Below are 18,343 nucleotides of genomic sequence, written 5' to 3'. Positions count from 1 at the left end.
ACTGCACTCCAGTCTGGGCGACTGAGTGAGACTCCAACTCAAAAAAACAAAAAAACAAAACAAAAAAAAAACAAATTCAAGGGCTATTTGATAGAGACTATATGTGGCCAGCAAAACCGAAACTATTTGTCATCTGGTCCTTTAGAGTTTGGCCCCTCTGCTCAAAGGAACCTTTACTTTCTTTCTTTTTCTTTCTTTTTTTTTTTTTTGAGTTGGAGTCTCACTCTGTCGCCCAGACTGGAGTGCAGTGGCCGCTCCCGGCCACCGCAGCCTCGACCTGCTGGGCGCCGGCGATCCTTCCGCCTCAGCCTTCCGAGTAGCCAGAATTACAGGCATGCGCTACCACGCCTGGCTGATTTTTTGATTTATTGTAGAGGTGAGGTCTCGCTGCCCAAGCGGGTTTTGAACCCGCGGGCTCAGGCAATCCACTCACCTCAGCCTCCCAAAGGCGCGGGATTACAGGCTGAGCCACCGAGCCCGGTTTTTACTTTCTATTTTATACAGTTTATATTATTTGAAATTTTTTCACGAGTTTGTATTTCTCTTTAACTGTGATGATACACTTTTTTTTTTTGAGTTGGTACCCTCTGCTCTGGTACCCAGGCTGAAGTGCTGTGGCACAATCATGGCTACTGCAGTCTCAACCTAATGACCTTAGGCAATCCTACCACCTCAGTCTTCCAGGTAGCTAGGACTATAGGTGTGAGCCAACACTCTGGTTAAATTTTTGATTTATTGTAGAGACAGGGTCTCACCATGTTGCCCAGGCTGGTCTCCAACTCCTGGGCTCAGGCAATCTTCTTGCCTTGGTCTCTCAAAGTGCTAGAATTACAGGCATGAACCACTGTGCCCGGTGACACTTTTTAAAGGACGAAGAAAAAGAAATGTTTAAAATATACTAAACCATACTGATTCTGTCACTGCCCCCAGCTCTCTCCATGGCAATCCCTTGATAGAGACTATAGATTTATAAATGGATGACAGAAGCACACTTAGAGAGGGACCCAAAAAACCCACTCTCCCTCTGAGGTGTGGAGCCAGCAATCTTAGCAGGCAACACGGTGTGCTGAAGGTAGAAGACAGGTCAAGGGCTTACTGCCACAGCCACATAGGCCATCTTCTCCTGGGTGGGCACATTATGGCATTTTTGCAGCCTCTTCAGTAGCCTCCACAGAATCCAGTGGGTGTCGAACAGCTCTACTTCCAGGGTTCTCCACAACTCAGCTAGATGCCTAGAAATCCCAAAGAAGAAGTTTCAGTAGAATGACTTATTTCAGCCTACCATGATCACAACCTTCCAAGAGACTGTCTGAAACCCAATCTACAAGAGGTTTTCCTCTCTGCTCAGTTGCAGTCTCTCAAAAGATTTAACTATCTGATTTCATAACTGTAACTCCCAAGGTTTTATGGAATCAAGCTCCTAGTGCCTCAGCACGGCTGTTCATAAACTGGTTCTGACTTCACTTTTTAGCTCCTCCACGCTCCCTATCACATACTCTGTGCTCAAGCCACCCAGACCTTTACCAAGCAAACCACAGACTCAAATCCTATCCCTTTGCTTTTGTCACTTTCTTAAACTGGAAGGCCCTTTCCCAAATTCTTATCTATCTGTCAAAATCCTTCAAGGTCTAGCTGAGTACGGTGGCTCATGCCTGTAATCCCAGTACTTTGGCAGGCTGAGGTGAGAGGATTCCCTGAGCTTAGGAGTTCAAGACTAGCCTGGGCAACATAGCGAGACCTCATCTCCACAGTAAATTAAAAAATTAGCTGGGTGTCATGCTGCGTGCCTATAGTTCCAGCTACTTGGAAGGCTGAGGTGGAAGGATTGCTTGAGCCCATCAGGTTGAGGCTGCGGTAGTCATGAGTGTGCCACTGCATGCCAACTGGCAACAGAGTGAGATTCTGACTCAGGAAAGAAAAAATCCTTCGAAGTCCAGCTCCAATGTAATTTCTTCTGCTTCTTCAACATTTATTATTTCTTCTTCTTAGAAGCTGGTTCAATCTTATGTGTGCTATTGTCAGTTCCTTGCATGTGTATTTATCTGTTCCCGCTGAAGAAAGGGATTATGTTTGGTTCTTCTATGAATTCCTCAGGGCCTAGAACAATACCAGGTTCACAGAAGCCATTAAAGATACATTTATTCAAACTGGTCTATGGTCCTCAAATTTTGGCTAAAGCCAATCCCTGAAATAAAGCTTTTTTTTTTTTTTTTTTGAGTTGGAGTCTCACTCTGTCGCCTAGACTGGAGTGCAGTGGCCGCAGCCTCAACCTGCTGGGCTCAGGCGATCCTTCCGCCTCAGCCTTCTGAGTAGCTGGAATTACAGGCATATGCTACCATGCCCGGCTGATTTTTTGATTTATTGTTGAGATGAGGTCTCGCTGCCCAGGCGGGTCTCGAACCCGCGGGCTCAGGCAATCCACTCACCTCAGCCTCCCAAAGGCGCGGGATTACAGGCTGAGTCACCGAGCCCGGCTGAACTAAAGCTTTGATTCTGCTTGGAAGAGATCTTTTTTTTTTTTTTAAAGAAAAATGATATGTAAAAACTTTTCTAACATTGATTCAAATGTAGGACCTAAGACTTATACAAACATTGTGGAAGAGTACTATGGTGGGTGGGAGATTAGGAGTTGTGCTTTTAATCCATTCTCTTATTTTCAGACTCTACCTTGTATGCTAGAGTTTTTAAAGTGTGGCCTTCCAACCATCTACAGGAGAATCACCCTAAAAAACAAGAAGCTTAAAGCCTATCCCAACATTTACTCCCTACTCTAGTAATTCTAATCTGTAAATGACACAAAGAAGGTCCTAAAGGACTCTTAGAGGAAAGGTCAGAAGGCATGTGGGATGCTGGAAGGCTTCTGTCGAGAGAAAGATAAGATGGCAGAACAGGAACCTTCATCCTGTGATGACACAAAGAAGTTCCTGTGTCTACTTACCCTTGGTATTTCCTCTGAAGCCCCAAGGAAGTAAATGGAGGGTTTTGAGAAGCGATTTCCTGTGAGAGAAGAGCTTTTGGTTTGCAGCACACTAAGTGTGCTGGGAACTCATCTGAATGAAGAAAGCATACATCCTTATGCCAATGGTTCATGCCTTTAAGCGTGCAAAACATCCAAGTGTTTGTTAAAAATATAGAGGAGATCTTCCCACCTCCATTGACACTGACTTTGTGGTTGTGAAAGGTTTTTTATTTGCCCATGATTCCTTCAAGAAACTGCCCTTTCAGGATCCTTAATAATCCTGTTTGGTCCATGTAGTTTGTGGGGAGCTGACTTCAAATCAGGCTAATCAGAGTCCTACCGGGGACATCTGTTAGAGCTAAACAGCAAAAGACATTCCCTTTCCACTGCAGTTTTGAGCTGATGATGACCATCTTTGCCACCCTTACTGCAAGCCCAACTGAGAGATGAAGAGAGACAGATGGAATAAACTGATGAAATAAACTAAGACTCTGGATTTAATTCCTGAAGATTGATCCTTGGACTTTCCTGTAATATAAGTCTATGCAATTCCTTAAGCTAGTTTGAGCTCAGTTTCTGCTACTTCCACCTAAGAGTCCTGACTAATACAGTGGGGACTTGGAAATTGCATGTTTAGCAACCTGCACTGGATTCTGATGCAGTGCTTCTCAGACAACACTTTAATAAACACTGCACTAGGAGACTGGAGAAGGCCACATCTTTGAAAACAAATATTGTACTGTAGCCCCACTATAGGATAGAAAGAAAACAGACTCTTGAATGGAGCCCTGCACTACGACAGTAAGAGGAATGTATGTCACATATGTGTTCCAATACTTCTTTGTCTAGACCTGCACTAGTGAACTGAGTTTCCTAAAGTATTTCACGAACCATAGAGACATAGACAGTGGTGAAAATGTAGTGTAATTCCTGTTTGAGTAAATGGTATCACAGTCAACTTGACCTCCAAAGCCTGAAATTGGGGAGTTAGCCAGAATGCCTTCTTCTTTCCTGCCATTCTCTGATTCAATCAAGACCTGCCGACAGATACTCCTGTTTCTTTAATGTCACCTCTCCTCCATCTCTGGAGCCACTGCCCTACGTCATGGCATCATCTTTTGCCTGAGCAGATGCCACTGCTGAACTGTCAGCCCTGCCTTCCAGCTGGGAGTATACCTCCAGTGCATCTCCACCGGAGTCCCACTGAAAATGCACGTCTGATGACAGTAGCCTCTTAACAAAAGCTCTTTAATGGCTCCCCATCTCCTGTAATACAAAGCCGTTCTCACAGTTCTAAGTAAGTTGGTTTCAATCTATCTCTGCTAATTTCTTTTTTAAAAAATAGACTGATCTTATTTATTTATTTATTATTATTTTTTTGAGTTGGAGTCTCACTCTGTCGCCCAGACTGGAGTGCAGGACTTCAGGTAAATGACCAAAAACATAATCACAGGATGAAGTTTCCTGAGTAAGTCAGCTGCATTTCTCAAAATTCTACAGTTTTCATATGGTCTAAAGCAATAGTTTTCAAAGTCCTTCCAGAGGAAAGACAAATATATGTATAGAAGAATGTTAAGAGTATACTTAACTACATAAATTTAATATTTTGTACTTGGATTTGTTTTATATAAGAAACTAGTGCAGATAAGCTACAGCAAATACCAAACATTTAAGAGCTATTTATTAGAGAAATACACAAAAGTAAGCTCAAAATATATTTTTTTTGAGTTGGAGCCTCACTCTATTGCCCAGGCTGGAGCGCAGTGGCACACTCATGGCCACCCCAGGGTCAACCTGCTGGGCTCAGGCGATCCTTCCACCTCAGCCTTTCAAGTAGCTGAAACTACAGGCACACGCTACTACACTTGGCTTATTTTTTCATTAATTGTAGAGATGAGGTCTCACTGAGTTATCCAGGCTGGTTTCAAACCCCTGAGTTCAGGTAATCCTCTCATCTCGACCTCCCATCAAAACATTTTTTAAAAAAATAAAAATAAAAAACCGGTCCAGGCTCGGTGGCTCAGTCTGTAATCCCAGCATTTTGGGAGGCTGAGGTAAGTGGATTGCCTTAGCTCGCAGGTTCGAGACCAGCCTGGGCCACTCAGCGAGCCCTCGTCTCTTCAATAAATCAAAAATTAGCCAGGTGTGGTAGCACGCACCTGTAGTTCCGGTTACTTGGAAGCTGAGGCAGAAGGATCACCAGAGTCCAGCAGGTCGACACTGGGGTGGCTGTAAGCATGCCACTACCTTCCAGCCTGGATGATGGAGTGAGACTCCAACTCAAAAAAGAAAAAAAAAGGCTGGACTTGGTGACTCAGCCTGTAATTCCAGCACTTTGGGAGGCCGAGGCGAGTGGCTTGCTTGAGCCCGCAGGTTCAAGACCCACCTGGGCACCTTGGTGAGACCTCATCGCTACAATAAATCAAAAATCAGTCGGGTGTGGTAGCGTGCGCTTATTGTTCCAGTTACTTGGAAGGCTGAGGCAGATGGATCACTGGAGCTCAGTAGGTCGATGCTGCAGTGGCCATGAGCGTGCCACTGCACTCCAGCCTGGGCGATGGAGTGATACTCCAACTCAAAAAAATTAAAAAATTAAATAAATAAAAAAATTCAAAAGCTGGGAGTGATGGTGCATGCTGTAGTCCCAACTACTCAGGAGCCTGAGGTGAGGGACAGTTTGAGCTCAGGAGTACAAGGCTGCAGTGAACTGTGATTGAGACCCAGTCTCTTTAAATAAATAAATAAACAAAAGTAAGAATGTTACTCTAGGCTGAGTGCAGTGGTTATTCATAAGCACGATTATTGCATATTTCGTTCCCAAACTCCTGGGCTCAAGTGATCTTCCTGGGACCATAGGTGCATGCCACCAGGCCTGGCTTAAAAAATCTATATGGTTTTTTTTCCTTTTTTCTGAATGGGTAAAAGTATTCCATCTTGATTTAGTAGTAGTATGTCTAAGTTCAGTTTAGAAAACATAAACATTATACCAGAATATTGTGTGGGAGCCATTCACCTAAAAAAAGGGGTTTTCAAACAGCTTAAATAAATTGGTTGCCCAGAATCACAATATAGAAAGCAGTCAAAGAAAGGTACTGCTCTAGTTACTGTGGAGGGGGCCTGAAGCTTTTTTCTGAGGTTTTCCTGCCTCCCCCACAGGCATTTCTTAGAATTCCAGGGGCCTCCACGTATGAAAAATACTCATCATAAAAGCCAGCTTGCTTGCTTTCTCCCCTCTCCAAGTCGACTCTTCTTTATGTACACAGGTGTGCTTTCTCTTTATTATTTTATTTTTTACCTAGGAACCTGTTAGACATTTTCTTTTTAATGTATATATGTACACATATTTCCTTATTTTTAGGCAAAATCATTCTCAAGTGAGTTGCATACATCATGACATTTTACCCCTAAATAACTTTAGTATCTTATTTCCTAAAAATAAGGACATCTGTCTGCATAACTGTACTAAGAAATCTAAGAAAAATTACATTAATTTAATAAGAAATCTAAGAAAATTACATTAATTTAATAATCTAGTATAGAGTCCATATTTAAATATTCTCAAGTTTTGTTTTTGAGCCAGGATCCAATCAAGGTTTCATACAAAGTCTGACAAGTAAGTGAACTCATCCTATAAAAAGTGCTACATACCTCTTTGCTAACTATCACTACAGTCACCTTAGAAGCACTTCCCTTCGGAAGCTATGCACCAACGCCAGTGCCTAGTCCACCTATCAAAGCAATCTTGGAACTCTTTCAGGAATGGTCATCAGAGCTGTCGTCGCGAGAATGTCGGAGTTTGAATGAGAGCAATGAACAAACATTGAATTTCTTGTTAAACTTGAGAAGAGTGAAAGTAAAATCAGGAACATGTTAGTCTAAGTTTATAGGGATAATGCCATGAAGAAAACGGCAGTGTACAAATGAATTAAATATTTTTCTGAGGGGACAGAAAGAGTCACTGATAAAGAGAAGTCAGGATGGTCAGTAATTAGCAGAATTTTTCACAAAATTGCAACAATTCGTTAAATTTTGCATCAAAATTGATGGCTGACTGTGAGAAGCATAGCAGGCCAATAAACATCGATAGAGAAATAGGAAAAACTTAACTGAAAATCTTGGCATGAAAAAGGTGTGTGCAAAAATGGTCCCAAAGGAGCTCTTGCACCACAACAGTGCTCACACAGCACTGTCTGTGAGGGAGTTTTTAGCCAGTAAACAAATAACAACTGGAACACCCTCCTTATGCATCTGATCTGACCCCCAATGATTTTTTTTTACCTGAAGATAAAGGAAATATTGGAAGGAAGACATTTGATGACATTTAGAACATCAAGCGTAATATATCAACAACTCTGATGGCCATTCCAGAAAAAGAGTTCCAAAATTGCTTCGACAGTAGATAAGGTGCTGACATCAGTGCATAGCTTCCCAGGGGAAATATTTGGAAGGTGATGGAAGTGATATTCAGCAATGAGGTTTGTATTACTTTTCCTATGATGAGTTCCAAACTTAATTACCAGCCCTCATAGTACATTTGGGTATGTCGCTTTAGTATCTTTTTTTTTTTTTGAGTTGGAGTCTCACTGTGTTGCCCAGACTGGAGTGCAGTGGCCACTCCTGGCCACCGCAGCCTTGACCTGTTGGCCTCCGGCGATCCTTCTGCCTCAACCTTCCACATAGCTGGAACTACAGGCGCGCGCTACCACACCCAGCTCATTTTTTGATTTTTATTGTAGAGATGAGGTCTCACCAAGTTGCCCAGGCAAGTCTCGAACCCGCAGCCTCAGGCAATCCACTCACCTCGGCCTCCCAAAGCGCGGGATTACAGGCTGAGCCACTGAGCCTGGCTTTACTTTAGTATCTTTATGTCTAGGATAGTGTCTTTTACCACCATTTTTTGCTTTCATGATGTTAACTTTTTTGAAGAGTTCAGCCCAATGATCTTTTAGAATGTTCTTCATTCCAGATTTATTGGATTGTTTCTTTATAATTATGTGCTATATTTAGATTTATATCACAAGCATTTATTTATATTTTATCTCCTCTACAAGAGAATCATTAGATTTTTAGAGCAACCATGTTTCACAGTCAGAGCTATGTTAACATTCCCCAATTTAACCCAAAGACTGTACAGGGTGCTGTTACCTGTCATATGGTACTGGATGACACAGAAGGTGGTTGAGCACTATATCTGTGTACTTGGGCCTGGATATAAACAAACTCACAGTATTTATGATTTGTTGACGGACTCTAGAATGGCTGATTATGGCTAGCTGGGCACAGATAACACCCATAATTTCTGGCACCTGAAGAGGAAAAAGAAATCACTAAGACCATAATCCTGTAGAACACTGATGGTTACTGAGAATATCGTGGCCATTTCTGAAAGGTCCTAGGGGGTGACTTTTAAGCAAAATGTTTATTATTTTTAAAAGTTTATTATCAGCCAGGCGCGGTGGCTCACACCTATAATCCCAGCACTTTGGGAGGCCAAGGTGAGAGGATTGCCTGAGCCCACGGGTTTGAGATCAATCTAGGCAACTTGGTGAGACATCATCTCTACAGTAAATAAAAAAATTAGCTGGGTGTAGAGGCACATGCCTGTAGTTCCAGATACTTGGAAGGTTGAGGTGGAAGGATCGCCTGAGCCCAGCAAGTCGAGGCTGCGGTGGCCATCAGCATCCCACTGTACTCCAACCTGGGCAACAGAGTGAGACTCCGACTCAAAAAAGAAAAAGTTTATGAGCCGGGCTCAGTGGCTCAGCCTGTAATCCTGTACCTTTGGGAGGCTGAGGTGAGTGGATTGCCTGAGCCCACGGGTTTGAGACCCGCCTGGGCAGCGAGACTTCATCTCTACAATAAATCAAAAAATTAGCTGGGCATGGTAGCTAGTGCCTGTAATTCCGGCTACTCGGAAGGCTGAGGTGGAAGGATCGCCGGACCCCAGCAGGTCGTGGCTGTGGTGGCCGGGAGTGGCCACTGCCCTCCAGTCTGGGCGACAGAGAGAGAATCCAACTCAAAAAAAAAAAAAAAAAGTTTATTTTCAAAGCTACTTAAAATATATGAGTATATCTGAATGGGTGTATATGCATATAGTGGGGTCATTTTTATAATAAAAATGTTAATTTGTCTTTGAGTGATAAAATATTAGATTTTTTTCTTACTTCTATATTTTTCTAATTTTTCCTCAATGAATATGTATTGATTTTATAATAAGACAAACTAATAAAAGTGCTGCAAGGAAGCTGGGCTTTTTTCCTCTGTGACTCTGAAAATGGCAGAGGAGTCTTTAACCACCTTCCTCCCAGAAATGTTCATCAGGCTCATATAGAGGAAACAGGAGCCACTAGACTTTGGTCCTTTTCTCTGCTTGGTCTACTCTTCCCACCCCTAGACTCATGGCTTTAGGTCTCTGGAAATGTCAGCTTCTCAAGAGAGGTAGTCCTTCAGAATTTTACATCAAATAGCCGTCATCATCAACAGTTATCAGAAACTGGCTTAATAATAGGCAGGTAATGCAATTCTGGCCAGTGAAACATAAGGGTAAATTTGCAGGGGGCTTTTTTTTTTTTTTTTTGAGTTGGAGTCTCACTCTGTCAACCAGACTGGAGTGCAGTGGCCGCTCCTGGCCGCCACAGCCTCGACCTGCTGGGCTCCAGTGATCCTTCCGCCTCAGCCTTCCAAGTAGCTGGAACTACAGGCGCGCGCTACCACGCCCGGCTAATTTTTTTGATTTATTGTAGAAATGAGGTCTCGCCAAGTTGCCCAGGCATGTCTCGAACCCGCGGGCTCAGGTAATCCACTCACCTCAGTCTCCCAAAGCTCTGGGATTACAGGCTGAGTCACCCAGCCCGGCTTGCAGGGGGCTTTATGGGAAAGATTTTCTTCACTGAAAAAGACACAAAAAGGGACCAGGTGCAGTGGTGCACACCTGTAATCCCAGCACTTTGGGAGGCTAAGACAGGAGGCTTATTTGAGGCCAGGAGTTTAGATCAGCCTAGGTAACACAATGAGATCCCATCTCTACAAAATAAAAAAAAAAATAGCCAAGGTTATGGTATAGCACGCCTATAGTCTCAACTACTTGGGAGCTGAGGCAGAAAGATCGTCTGAACCCATGAAGTCGAGGCTGAAGTGAGCTGTGATTGTGCTACTGCACTCCAGCCTGGGCAACAGAGTAAGAAGACTCCAACTCAAAAAAGCCAGGTGTGGTGGCATGCTTCTGTAGTCCTGGCTATTCTAGAGGCTGAGGTGAGAAGATTGCTTGAGCCCAAGAGTTCCAGGCTGCAGTGAGCTGTGATCATGCTACTGCACTTCAGTCTGTGTGACAAAGTGAGACTCTGTCTTAAAAAAAAAAAAAAAAGCACAAAAAGGAAGGCAACATCTTTCTTTTCTCTGAGTACAGTCTTATCTGCTCATAAAGTCTGAAATTGCTGTGACTTACCTTATGACCATGTGAACAGACAAAGTAGAAAGATGAAAAAGCCTTTGGGTTCTTGATAACACTGTTGAATCACTGAGCTGATCTTGGAAAATACTCTCTGTCCAGACTTTTTATTATGTAAGACAATAGATCCCAGACTCCAGCTTCTTGAAGCTGGGCTTTTTTTGTCACTGAAAGTGCCCAACTGATACAATTGCCCATCTCACCATGCTCTCATCATACCGTTCTTTTTGCATCTTTGGTATTTTAATAGTTTAAAACATAGGCCCTCATCATTTTAAAATTACTTTTTATTTTTAGCCAAGTACAACATGCACACATTTTTAAGTCTCATGGTATTTCAAGGCTCTCTCCTCCCTGTTCCCCAAGTCTGCTCTCCAGAGACAACTCCTTTCATCCCTTTTCTCTTTTGGCAAGTCCTTTTCTATTTCTAAATGATACAATTATATGGTTATTTTTGACGTATGACTTTTAGATGCATTTAGATAAATTCTCTTGATTTTAAGCTTTCTAAATCTGCCTCCTGCTAAGAGTCATTTATGGCTTTTTAAAAATTGTGACACCTTTAATCCCTCTGGATAAGTATCTAAATAAAAATTACCATTTCCCATATGTGTTAATTATATCTCCTCAGCAAAACTCTAGTCTCCTGGAAAATACAGATCACACCTTAGATTTTAAAAATCACCCCCCTACCCCACCAGTTGCACACATAGGGTTGTTCAGTATGTTTATTAAGTGGATGAACGTTTGTGACCACGTGGCCCAAGTTTTGATGCTGCCCCACCAGTGGCTGTTCTCAGCTGGACGGGAGTACTAGAAGAGGCCTCAGCACTAGAAGAGGCCTCAGCACTGAGAGAGTGAAGGGGTCTTGCCCATATTTTGAACCCAGGAAATGGCCACTGAGGTTTTACCTTCTCAAAGCGGGACTCTGCATTCTTCACCAATGTTACCAACAATTCTCCTGCTGATTCCTGGGTACAGAGATGTCTCCGATTCTTCAGGCCATCCAATGTAGTCATTACAAACTGGAAGAGCTCATCTGAATCAAGAAAACCTTCAAAGACCTGAAATTATTGAGGAAAAATGAATTTCCCAGAAATATGGTAGGATAGAGCCCTGAACAAGGACTAGATTCTAAGTTAACAATTTGAGAATCGTACAAAGAGGTACAAGGTTATTTGCTTGTCTTGTTTGCATAGGTGAAAAGCTGGAAACAACCCACATGTCTGCTGTTAGGGTTTGTGCATGGCTTTTGCTACTTTTAGAGAGAAGTTTTATTCCGAGACCCTCAACAAGAGTCACCTTCTAGAGGAGAATGAAAGAAAAGGCCCTAGTGTTATACAGCTGATAGAGTCCCAGGTATAACTAAAATGCCTTGTCAGGAGGTATGACATATTAAAAGAATGTGTCACTTTGCTTCTCACTGCACTTGGCAGTACATGAGGTCCTTCACATAATTGTTATAGGTACAGTCTATTAGGCACTTACTATGTGACAGGCATTAAGCAAAGCATTTTCCATATGATATTTCATTTAACTCTTAACAACAATTCAATTGCAAAAACTGTAAATTGTAAAAAATTGTTAAAATTGCTGTCCCAATCTCCACTGGATAGATGAGAAAACTGATGTGCAGAGAGATTAAATTATCTGACACCTCTGACCCTACACGAGTAAGATCTGTGGGTTTTCTTTTTTTCCCTTAACCCCTAACATGTCTGGTACCTAGTTGACATGTAAATATTTGTTGAATAATGAATAACCACAATAATTTAAAAATGTCTGACTCATTGGATCAAGCACATTATCTTGCAGCTCCTTTTAGTGGCAAGGATTGACATTTGCAAGAGACTGGTAGTCAGTGGGAGCAGAGCTGACCTGAAGGGAAGTCCAGGGAAACTGGCCTCAATGGTAGGTTGACCTATACCTCTAAACCAAGAGGGCAAGATGTGTGAGAGTCACAAACATGATGTCCCACCTCCAAGGCACCGAATGTTTAGAGAACACATTCCCGGGTCAATCTTGTATGCTGAAATGACTAGAACTTTTTCCAAAGGGGTTTCAGCCATTTTACATTTCCACAAGCAGCTGCTCCCCACCCTCCCCAACACTCTGAGTTGTGGTCCTCATTCAGCCATCCTGATTACCTGGGCGACTATGAAGGGACAGCTGTGAAAGCACAGAATGCTATAGCGCTCCAGGAAGGCTTGACATTTTCTCAATGCTCTTTTCAAGCTTTGCTGGTTTTCCTTATCATGAGTGATATCTGAGAAAAAAATATGAAATATTAATATTCTGTAGCTTCTTTTTTTCTTCTTGATTTTACAAGTCTAGTTGATCTCCAGTTTAAAGTGGATCCCCAAATCTCACTCCTCGTGTCTTTTTCACTTGAACAAAAATGCCTGGGGAAGGGAGCATTTATTAATCTGAAAGTTGATTTGTTTCCCCTTTTTTTGTAGAACAATATATAAAAAGAAATGAATGAAAAGAGATTTTTGTAAAAGCAGAGCTTTTGAACAACTTATGAGTACAACTAAGGCATGCTACCTCATTTCCTTTCCCCACTGGTGACAAATTTTGAGGGGTCTTCCTATGAAGTTTAGGTCTTCACAAAAAAAATTGCCCAATTTTATACTGTGATAATTCCAATATTGGAGCTCTTCATGCATCTAGTTTTGCTGATTATTGTGTCTGCCAACACTCCCTATAGTATCTTGTTTTTCTTGTGATTTTTTGTGACCTCATGTTTGCTGGCAATGTATCTATGGAAAGTCTTTAAGTCCTTGGTTGAGGATATAGTCTCTCTAACTAGAAAATTAGCTCCCTGGAGGAAAAGACCTTGTTTCCTGATGCAGCCTTAGAATAATAAATGCTTCATAAGTATTTGCTGAATCAATAATCAACTGGATTTCCTGGGCTGTATATCTTGGTAGACATTATGCATTCTCAGAGCTCAGCCAGAACAGCCCTGAGAAGCATGCAGCTTCCTTATGCATGTGAAGAGCAAGCTCAGCAGAACTACAGTCATGTGTTGTTAACAACATGTACACATTCTGAGAAATGCATTGTTAGGTGCCTGCATTGGTGTGTGAACACCCTAGAGTGTACTTACACATACCTAGATGGTATAGCCTACTATACACCTAGGCTATGTGGTACTGCCTAGTGCTCCTAGGCTACAAACCCATACTGCATGTTACTATACTGAATACTGTAGGCAATGGAACACAATGGAAAGTATTTGTGAATTTAAACACATCTAAATATAGAAAATGTATAGTAAAAGAATGGTATAAAAAATAAAAAATGGTCCACCTGAATAGGGCACTTACCATGAATGGAACTTGTAGAAGTGGAAGTTGCTCTGGGTGAGTCAGGTCTAGGACGTTACTGAACACTACTGTAGACTTTATAAACACTGTTCACTTAGGCAACATCAAGTTTATAAAAAATATTTTCCTTTCTTCAATAATAAATTAACCTTAGCTTATTGTACTTTTTTACTTTAGAAACTTTTTAAATTTTGAAAAGTTTTTGGCTCTTTTGTAATAACACTTACCTTAAAACACAAACACATTGTTCATCTGTATAAAAATTCTTTCTTTACATCCTTGTTCTATAAGCATTTTCCTATTAAAAATTGCTTTTACTTTTTAAACTTTTTTGTTAAAAACTAAGAAACAATCACACTCATTAGCCTAGGCCTACACAGGGTCAGGATCATCACTATCACTGTCTTCCACCTCCACATCTTGCCCCACTGGAAGGTCTTCAGGGGCAAAACACACATGGAGCTGCCATCTCCTATGATAACAATGCCTTCTGAAGGACCTGCCTGAGGCTGTTTTACGGTTAATTTTTTTTATAAGTAGAAAGAATATATTCTACAATAACTCTAGTATAATAACATACTATATAAAATATGAAAATAGCTACCATGGGTGCCAAAAAAAGTATACATTTTTTTTTTTTTTTGAGTTGAAGTCTCACTCCGTGGCCCAGACTGGAGTGCAGTGGCATGCTCCTGGCCACTGCAGCCTCGACCTGTTGGGCCCCGGCCATCCTTCCGCCTCAGCCTCCCAAGTAGCTGGAACTACAGGCGCGTGCTACCACGCCTGGCTAATTTTTGATTTATTGTAGAGATGAGGTCTCACCAAGTTGCCCAGGCGGATCTCGAACCCGCGGGCTCAGGCAGTCAACTCACCTCAGCCTCCTAAAGCACTGGGATTACAGGCTGAGCCACCGAGCCCGGCTACCAAGTATACACATTTTAAGAGATGTTAAGAGCTGTTCACTGTAATCAGAAGTATTTGAACTCTGATGGTAACCACTTGGAGCATCTCTTGTAATTGCAAAAGCCAAACATGACTTGCATTCATCTTTTGCTATCAGTATATATTGAATATTATAGTCTTAATAATTTTTTCCTTTCTTAAAACGTGTATGCATTTTTAGCACCCTCTGTATAGTATAATATAGTAAAATAAATACATAAACCAGTAATACAGTCATTTATTATCATTACCAAGTATTATGTACTGTATGTAGTTATCTGTGCTACACTTTTATACAACTGGCAGTGCAGTAGGTTTACACGAGCATCACCACAGCACATGAGCCATGCATTACGCTATCACATTATGATGGCTGCGATGGCACTAGGCATCATTATGCAGCTCCATTATTATCCTGTGGGACCATTGCCTGTTGACTGAAATGTCATCATGTCACCTGGTGGGGATGGCGCAGACTGAGACTCTAACATGGGGGCGGGGGGGATGCTGAGTTACATGGTTTCTGAAGTCCCCTCATTCATTCCCTGACAAACTCCTCAAGCTCACATCTGCTGAGGGCCCTTGCTCACATTGTTCCCTCTGCTCAATACAGTCTTCTTACCCCTCATCTGAGGAATAGAGTTCTTCAGACTACCTTCAGAGAGGCCTTTTCAGAACCCCAAAACTATTAATAGCTTCGATTCTCACTCATGGCCCCTGCAATTTCCCTTCCTTAGTAGTTACCTTTGTTGACGATAACAAAGTTGTTGATTCTCTGATTGTCTGAATTCCCCACTAGACTGTCTGTAATATGAGGATTGGGACTGCTTGTGTTCTGTATTGTTGGAGCCTGAGTAAGTCCTAAATGAACATTTATGGGATCAATAAATGAATGATGGCCCGAATGACGGCAAGAACCTCTCCTACTTCGGACCAAGCTAATCACACCAGCTTGTCCACAGGGCCAGATGCTTAGCCACTCCATGACCGTCAGACGGCTGACAAGGTTGAGTTCGATCCAGTGTTAGGATTCTAAGCATTAAGTCAGTGATGCTTCATCTCTGCCTATGAACCTTGCACCTTTCTCCTTATGAACTACTGTAAAAAGTCTTTCTAGAACATGGGGAGTGAGGGCGTAAGGGGTGCTGGTGCTTATGTTGTGCTGAAGAATTCATTCAGGACCTTGCCACCTTTGGCAGTGCCTTACATTTCAGCTCCAGGGTGATTTGTAGCAGGTACTGTGTGCCTTTTGCTGCCTCCTTGACCACGTCTTCCAGTGGGTCCCCACACAGCAGTGCCATCAAAGCCACGAGATATCCAAGTCTTTGGAACCGCAGTGGAAGCTAATTAAGGAGAAAAAAGAAAAATGCCATCAGAATACAGGTGCCTTTAGTGCTTTAGGTTTGAGTTGTTTAGAAGTAATCCCAATTCAACAACCAACTCAAGAGAGATGCAAGGGTCACATTCAGCCTTTGGGTCTCTGTAGGGTTCACATTTAACATGGGTAGATCCAATATAACCAGCAGATAGTATTAAACAGGGAAATTCTAACCTAAGTAAATAATCTGAAACTGAAAAATCTTTGTGCATAAAGATGCTCATTCTAGCACTGTTTTTAAAGACCACATTTTGGAAATGATTGTGTAATAATAGTAAAGAAAATTATGGTATAGCCATTCTATGAATATGACCGTTAGAAATCAAGTATCTGAGCCGGGCTCAGTGGCTCAGCCTGTAATCCCACGCTTTGGGAGGCTGAGGTGAGTGGATTGCCTGAGCCCGAGGGTTCAAGACCCACCTGGGCAACTTGGCGAGACCTGATCTCTACAATAAAAAAAAAATTAACCGGGCATGGTAGCGCGCGCCTGTAGTTCCAGCTACTTGGAAGGCTGAGACGGAAGAATTGCCAGAGCCCAGCAGGTCGTGGCTGCGGTGGCTGGGAGCAGCCACTGCACTCCAGTCTGGGTGACAGAGTGAGACTCCAACTCAAAAAAAAAAAAAGAAATCAAGTATCTGAGAAATTTGTAATACTGGAAAATGTGCCATTCTGCCAAGAAAATAAGCTGAATGCCAAATTAAGATGTAGTGTTTAATACTATTTGTAAAATGTATTTATTCATATTCTGATTTATTATGGAAAAAATGTAAAGTAGCTGGCAAAAATCATACCAGAAAAAATATAACAAAATAAGTAGTGTCGAAAATTGGATAAATTAAAAAATTAGGGTAGAAAAGATAAAAGACGTTAAGAATTGTGTTAGCATACAGAATGTATAATCATCATTTGCTAGAGGTAGGCCACAGAGCCAGGCTGATGCAGAAGTCCATGCAATGTCCTGTGTAATGAGTCACTTTGTCCCTAAGATGAGAAGCAACTAGCCACACAGAGGAAGTACAACTTTTCCTAGGGTTGAGCAGAAAGAAGATTCTTCTGTGTTTCTGCAGAAATAAGATATAGAAATATTATGAACAACAGCCTCTACAACCTGATTACAGTAAACAGCGACACAAAGCTGTGTAGCATCTTTCATTCACTGAGATAACCTTCATTCATTTAGTCAATCAATAAATGCAGTGTCAATGATGAGCCAGGCTATGACTGGCACTGAGGATATAAGCAGTGAACAAAAAAGAACATACCTGCTTCTGGAGGTGATAATCTAGTTGGGGAAACATCAAGTTAAAAAAAAAGCAAAATAAAATAAATAAATACATAAATAAAATGTAAAATGTACTATGTATCAAATGTTGATAAACGTTACGATAAAGAAAAACGTAGGGGAGAGAGATCAGAATTGTTCTATTAGAATGGCCAGGGAAGACTTCACGAATACCGAAACGAGGGATTGAGCCATGTGGATATCTGAGAGAAGAGTAATCCAGGCAGAGAGAACAGCAAGTGCAAAGGGCTGAGAAAGGAGTGCTTGGTTTTTATTTTATTTTTTATTTATTTTTATTATTATAAAGATGTGGGGTACAGTTCAGGGTTAGGTATATAAATGTTCATTATGCAGGTACCCTTGTTGTGGGGTGTGCCCCTCCCTCCCCTGGCAGTTTCCCTCCCCTGCTCTCCTGGCAGTTTCCCATTACTGCCAATCTCTTTCTTATAATACTATGATTGTTCAAGGTCCCTTGTTTGGTGTTTTAGAAGAACAGTTAGTTCTTCTAAACTAACTGAGGTTGGCAGGAGCAAAGGAACAAGAGAAAAAGGAACAGGAAGTGGATAAAGAATGGACAGATGGTACAGCAGCTTACACAGTTTCTTAAGGACTTTGGGTTTTATTATTGGTGAGGTGGTGAGCAATCAGAGGGTCTCGAGCAGAGAGGAGACATGAGCTGACCTGCATTTATTCAATAAATATTTAATTGAGTATCAACCATGTGGCAGATCATGTGCTAGGCAGGGACAGGAACTACAGTGGTGAGCAAGACAAGCATAATCCCTGGTGGAATTTATATTCTACTAGAGGGAAACAGTTGATACACCAGTTAAGAAATAATCAAACCAACAACCTCTGATCTTAGGAAGCCCCAGGGAAGAAAAGAGTGATGAGACAAGTAGCAGGGCTGGTCTACTTGTGGAGAGCAACAGCCCTTTTCAGGTGGAGATAGCTGAAAAGAGCACTAAAGAACGAGGGAGAGCTGGCTCAGTGAAGAGCTGGG

General features: G+C 41.9%; 1 protein-coding gene across 1 annotated transcript in view; it reads right to left on the bottom strand.

Annotated features, from left to right (window-relative positions):
* The window catches only part of MROH8 (maestro heat like repeat family member 8), a gene marked incomplete at its 3' end in the record, with an annotated part of 62,847 nt that overhangs the window by 16,895 nt on the left and 27,609 nt on the right, over positions 1-18,343 (bottom strand). The window contains exons 9-13 of the mRNA XM_008071314.1: positions 15,888-16,023; positions 12,554-12,672; positions 11,318-11,470; positions 8,105-8,265; positions 1,097-1,232 (exon numbers count right to left, since the gene is read on the bottom strand). Of these exons, the coding sequence (XP_008069505.1) occupies positions 1,097-1,232; positions 8,105-8,265; positions 11,318-11,470; positions 12,554-12,672; positions 15,888-16,023 (705 nt within the window). The remainder of the gene's footprint in view (positions 1-1,096; positions 1,233-8,104; positions 8,266-11,317; positions 11,471-12,553; positions 12,673-15,887; positions 16,024-18,343) is intronic.

Source organism: Carlito syrichta, unplaced genomic scaffold (assembly GCF_000164805.1).
Source record: "Carlito syrichta isolate Samal-C Ts95f unplaced genomic scaffold, Tarsius_syrichta-2.0.1 Scaffold314289, whole genome shotgun sequence".
Taxonomy (NCBI): Eukaryota; Metazoa; Chordata; class Mammalia; order Primates; family Tarsiidae; genus Carlito; species Carlito syrichta.
Note: the sequence above shows the minus strand (reverse complement) of the source record. Positions and strands in the feature narration are given on the sequence as shown.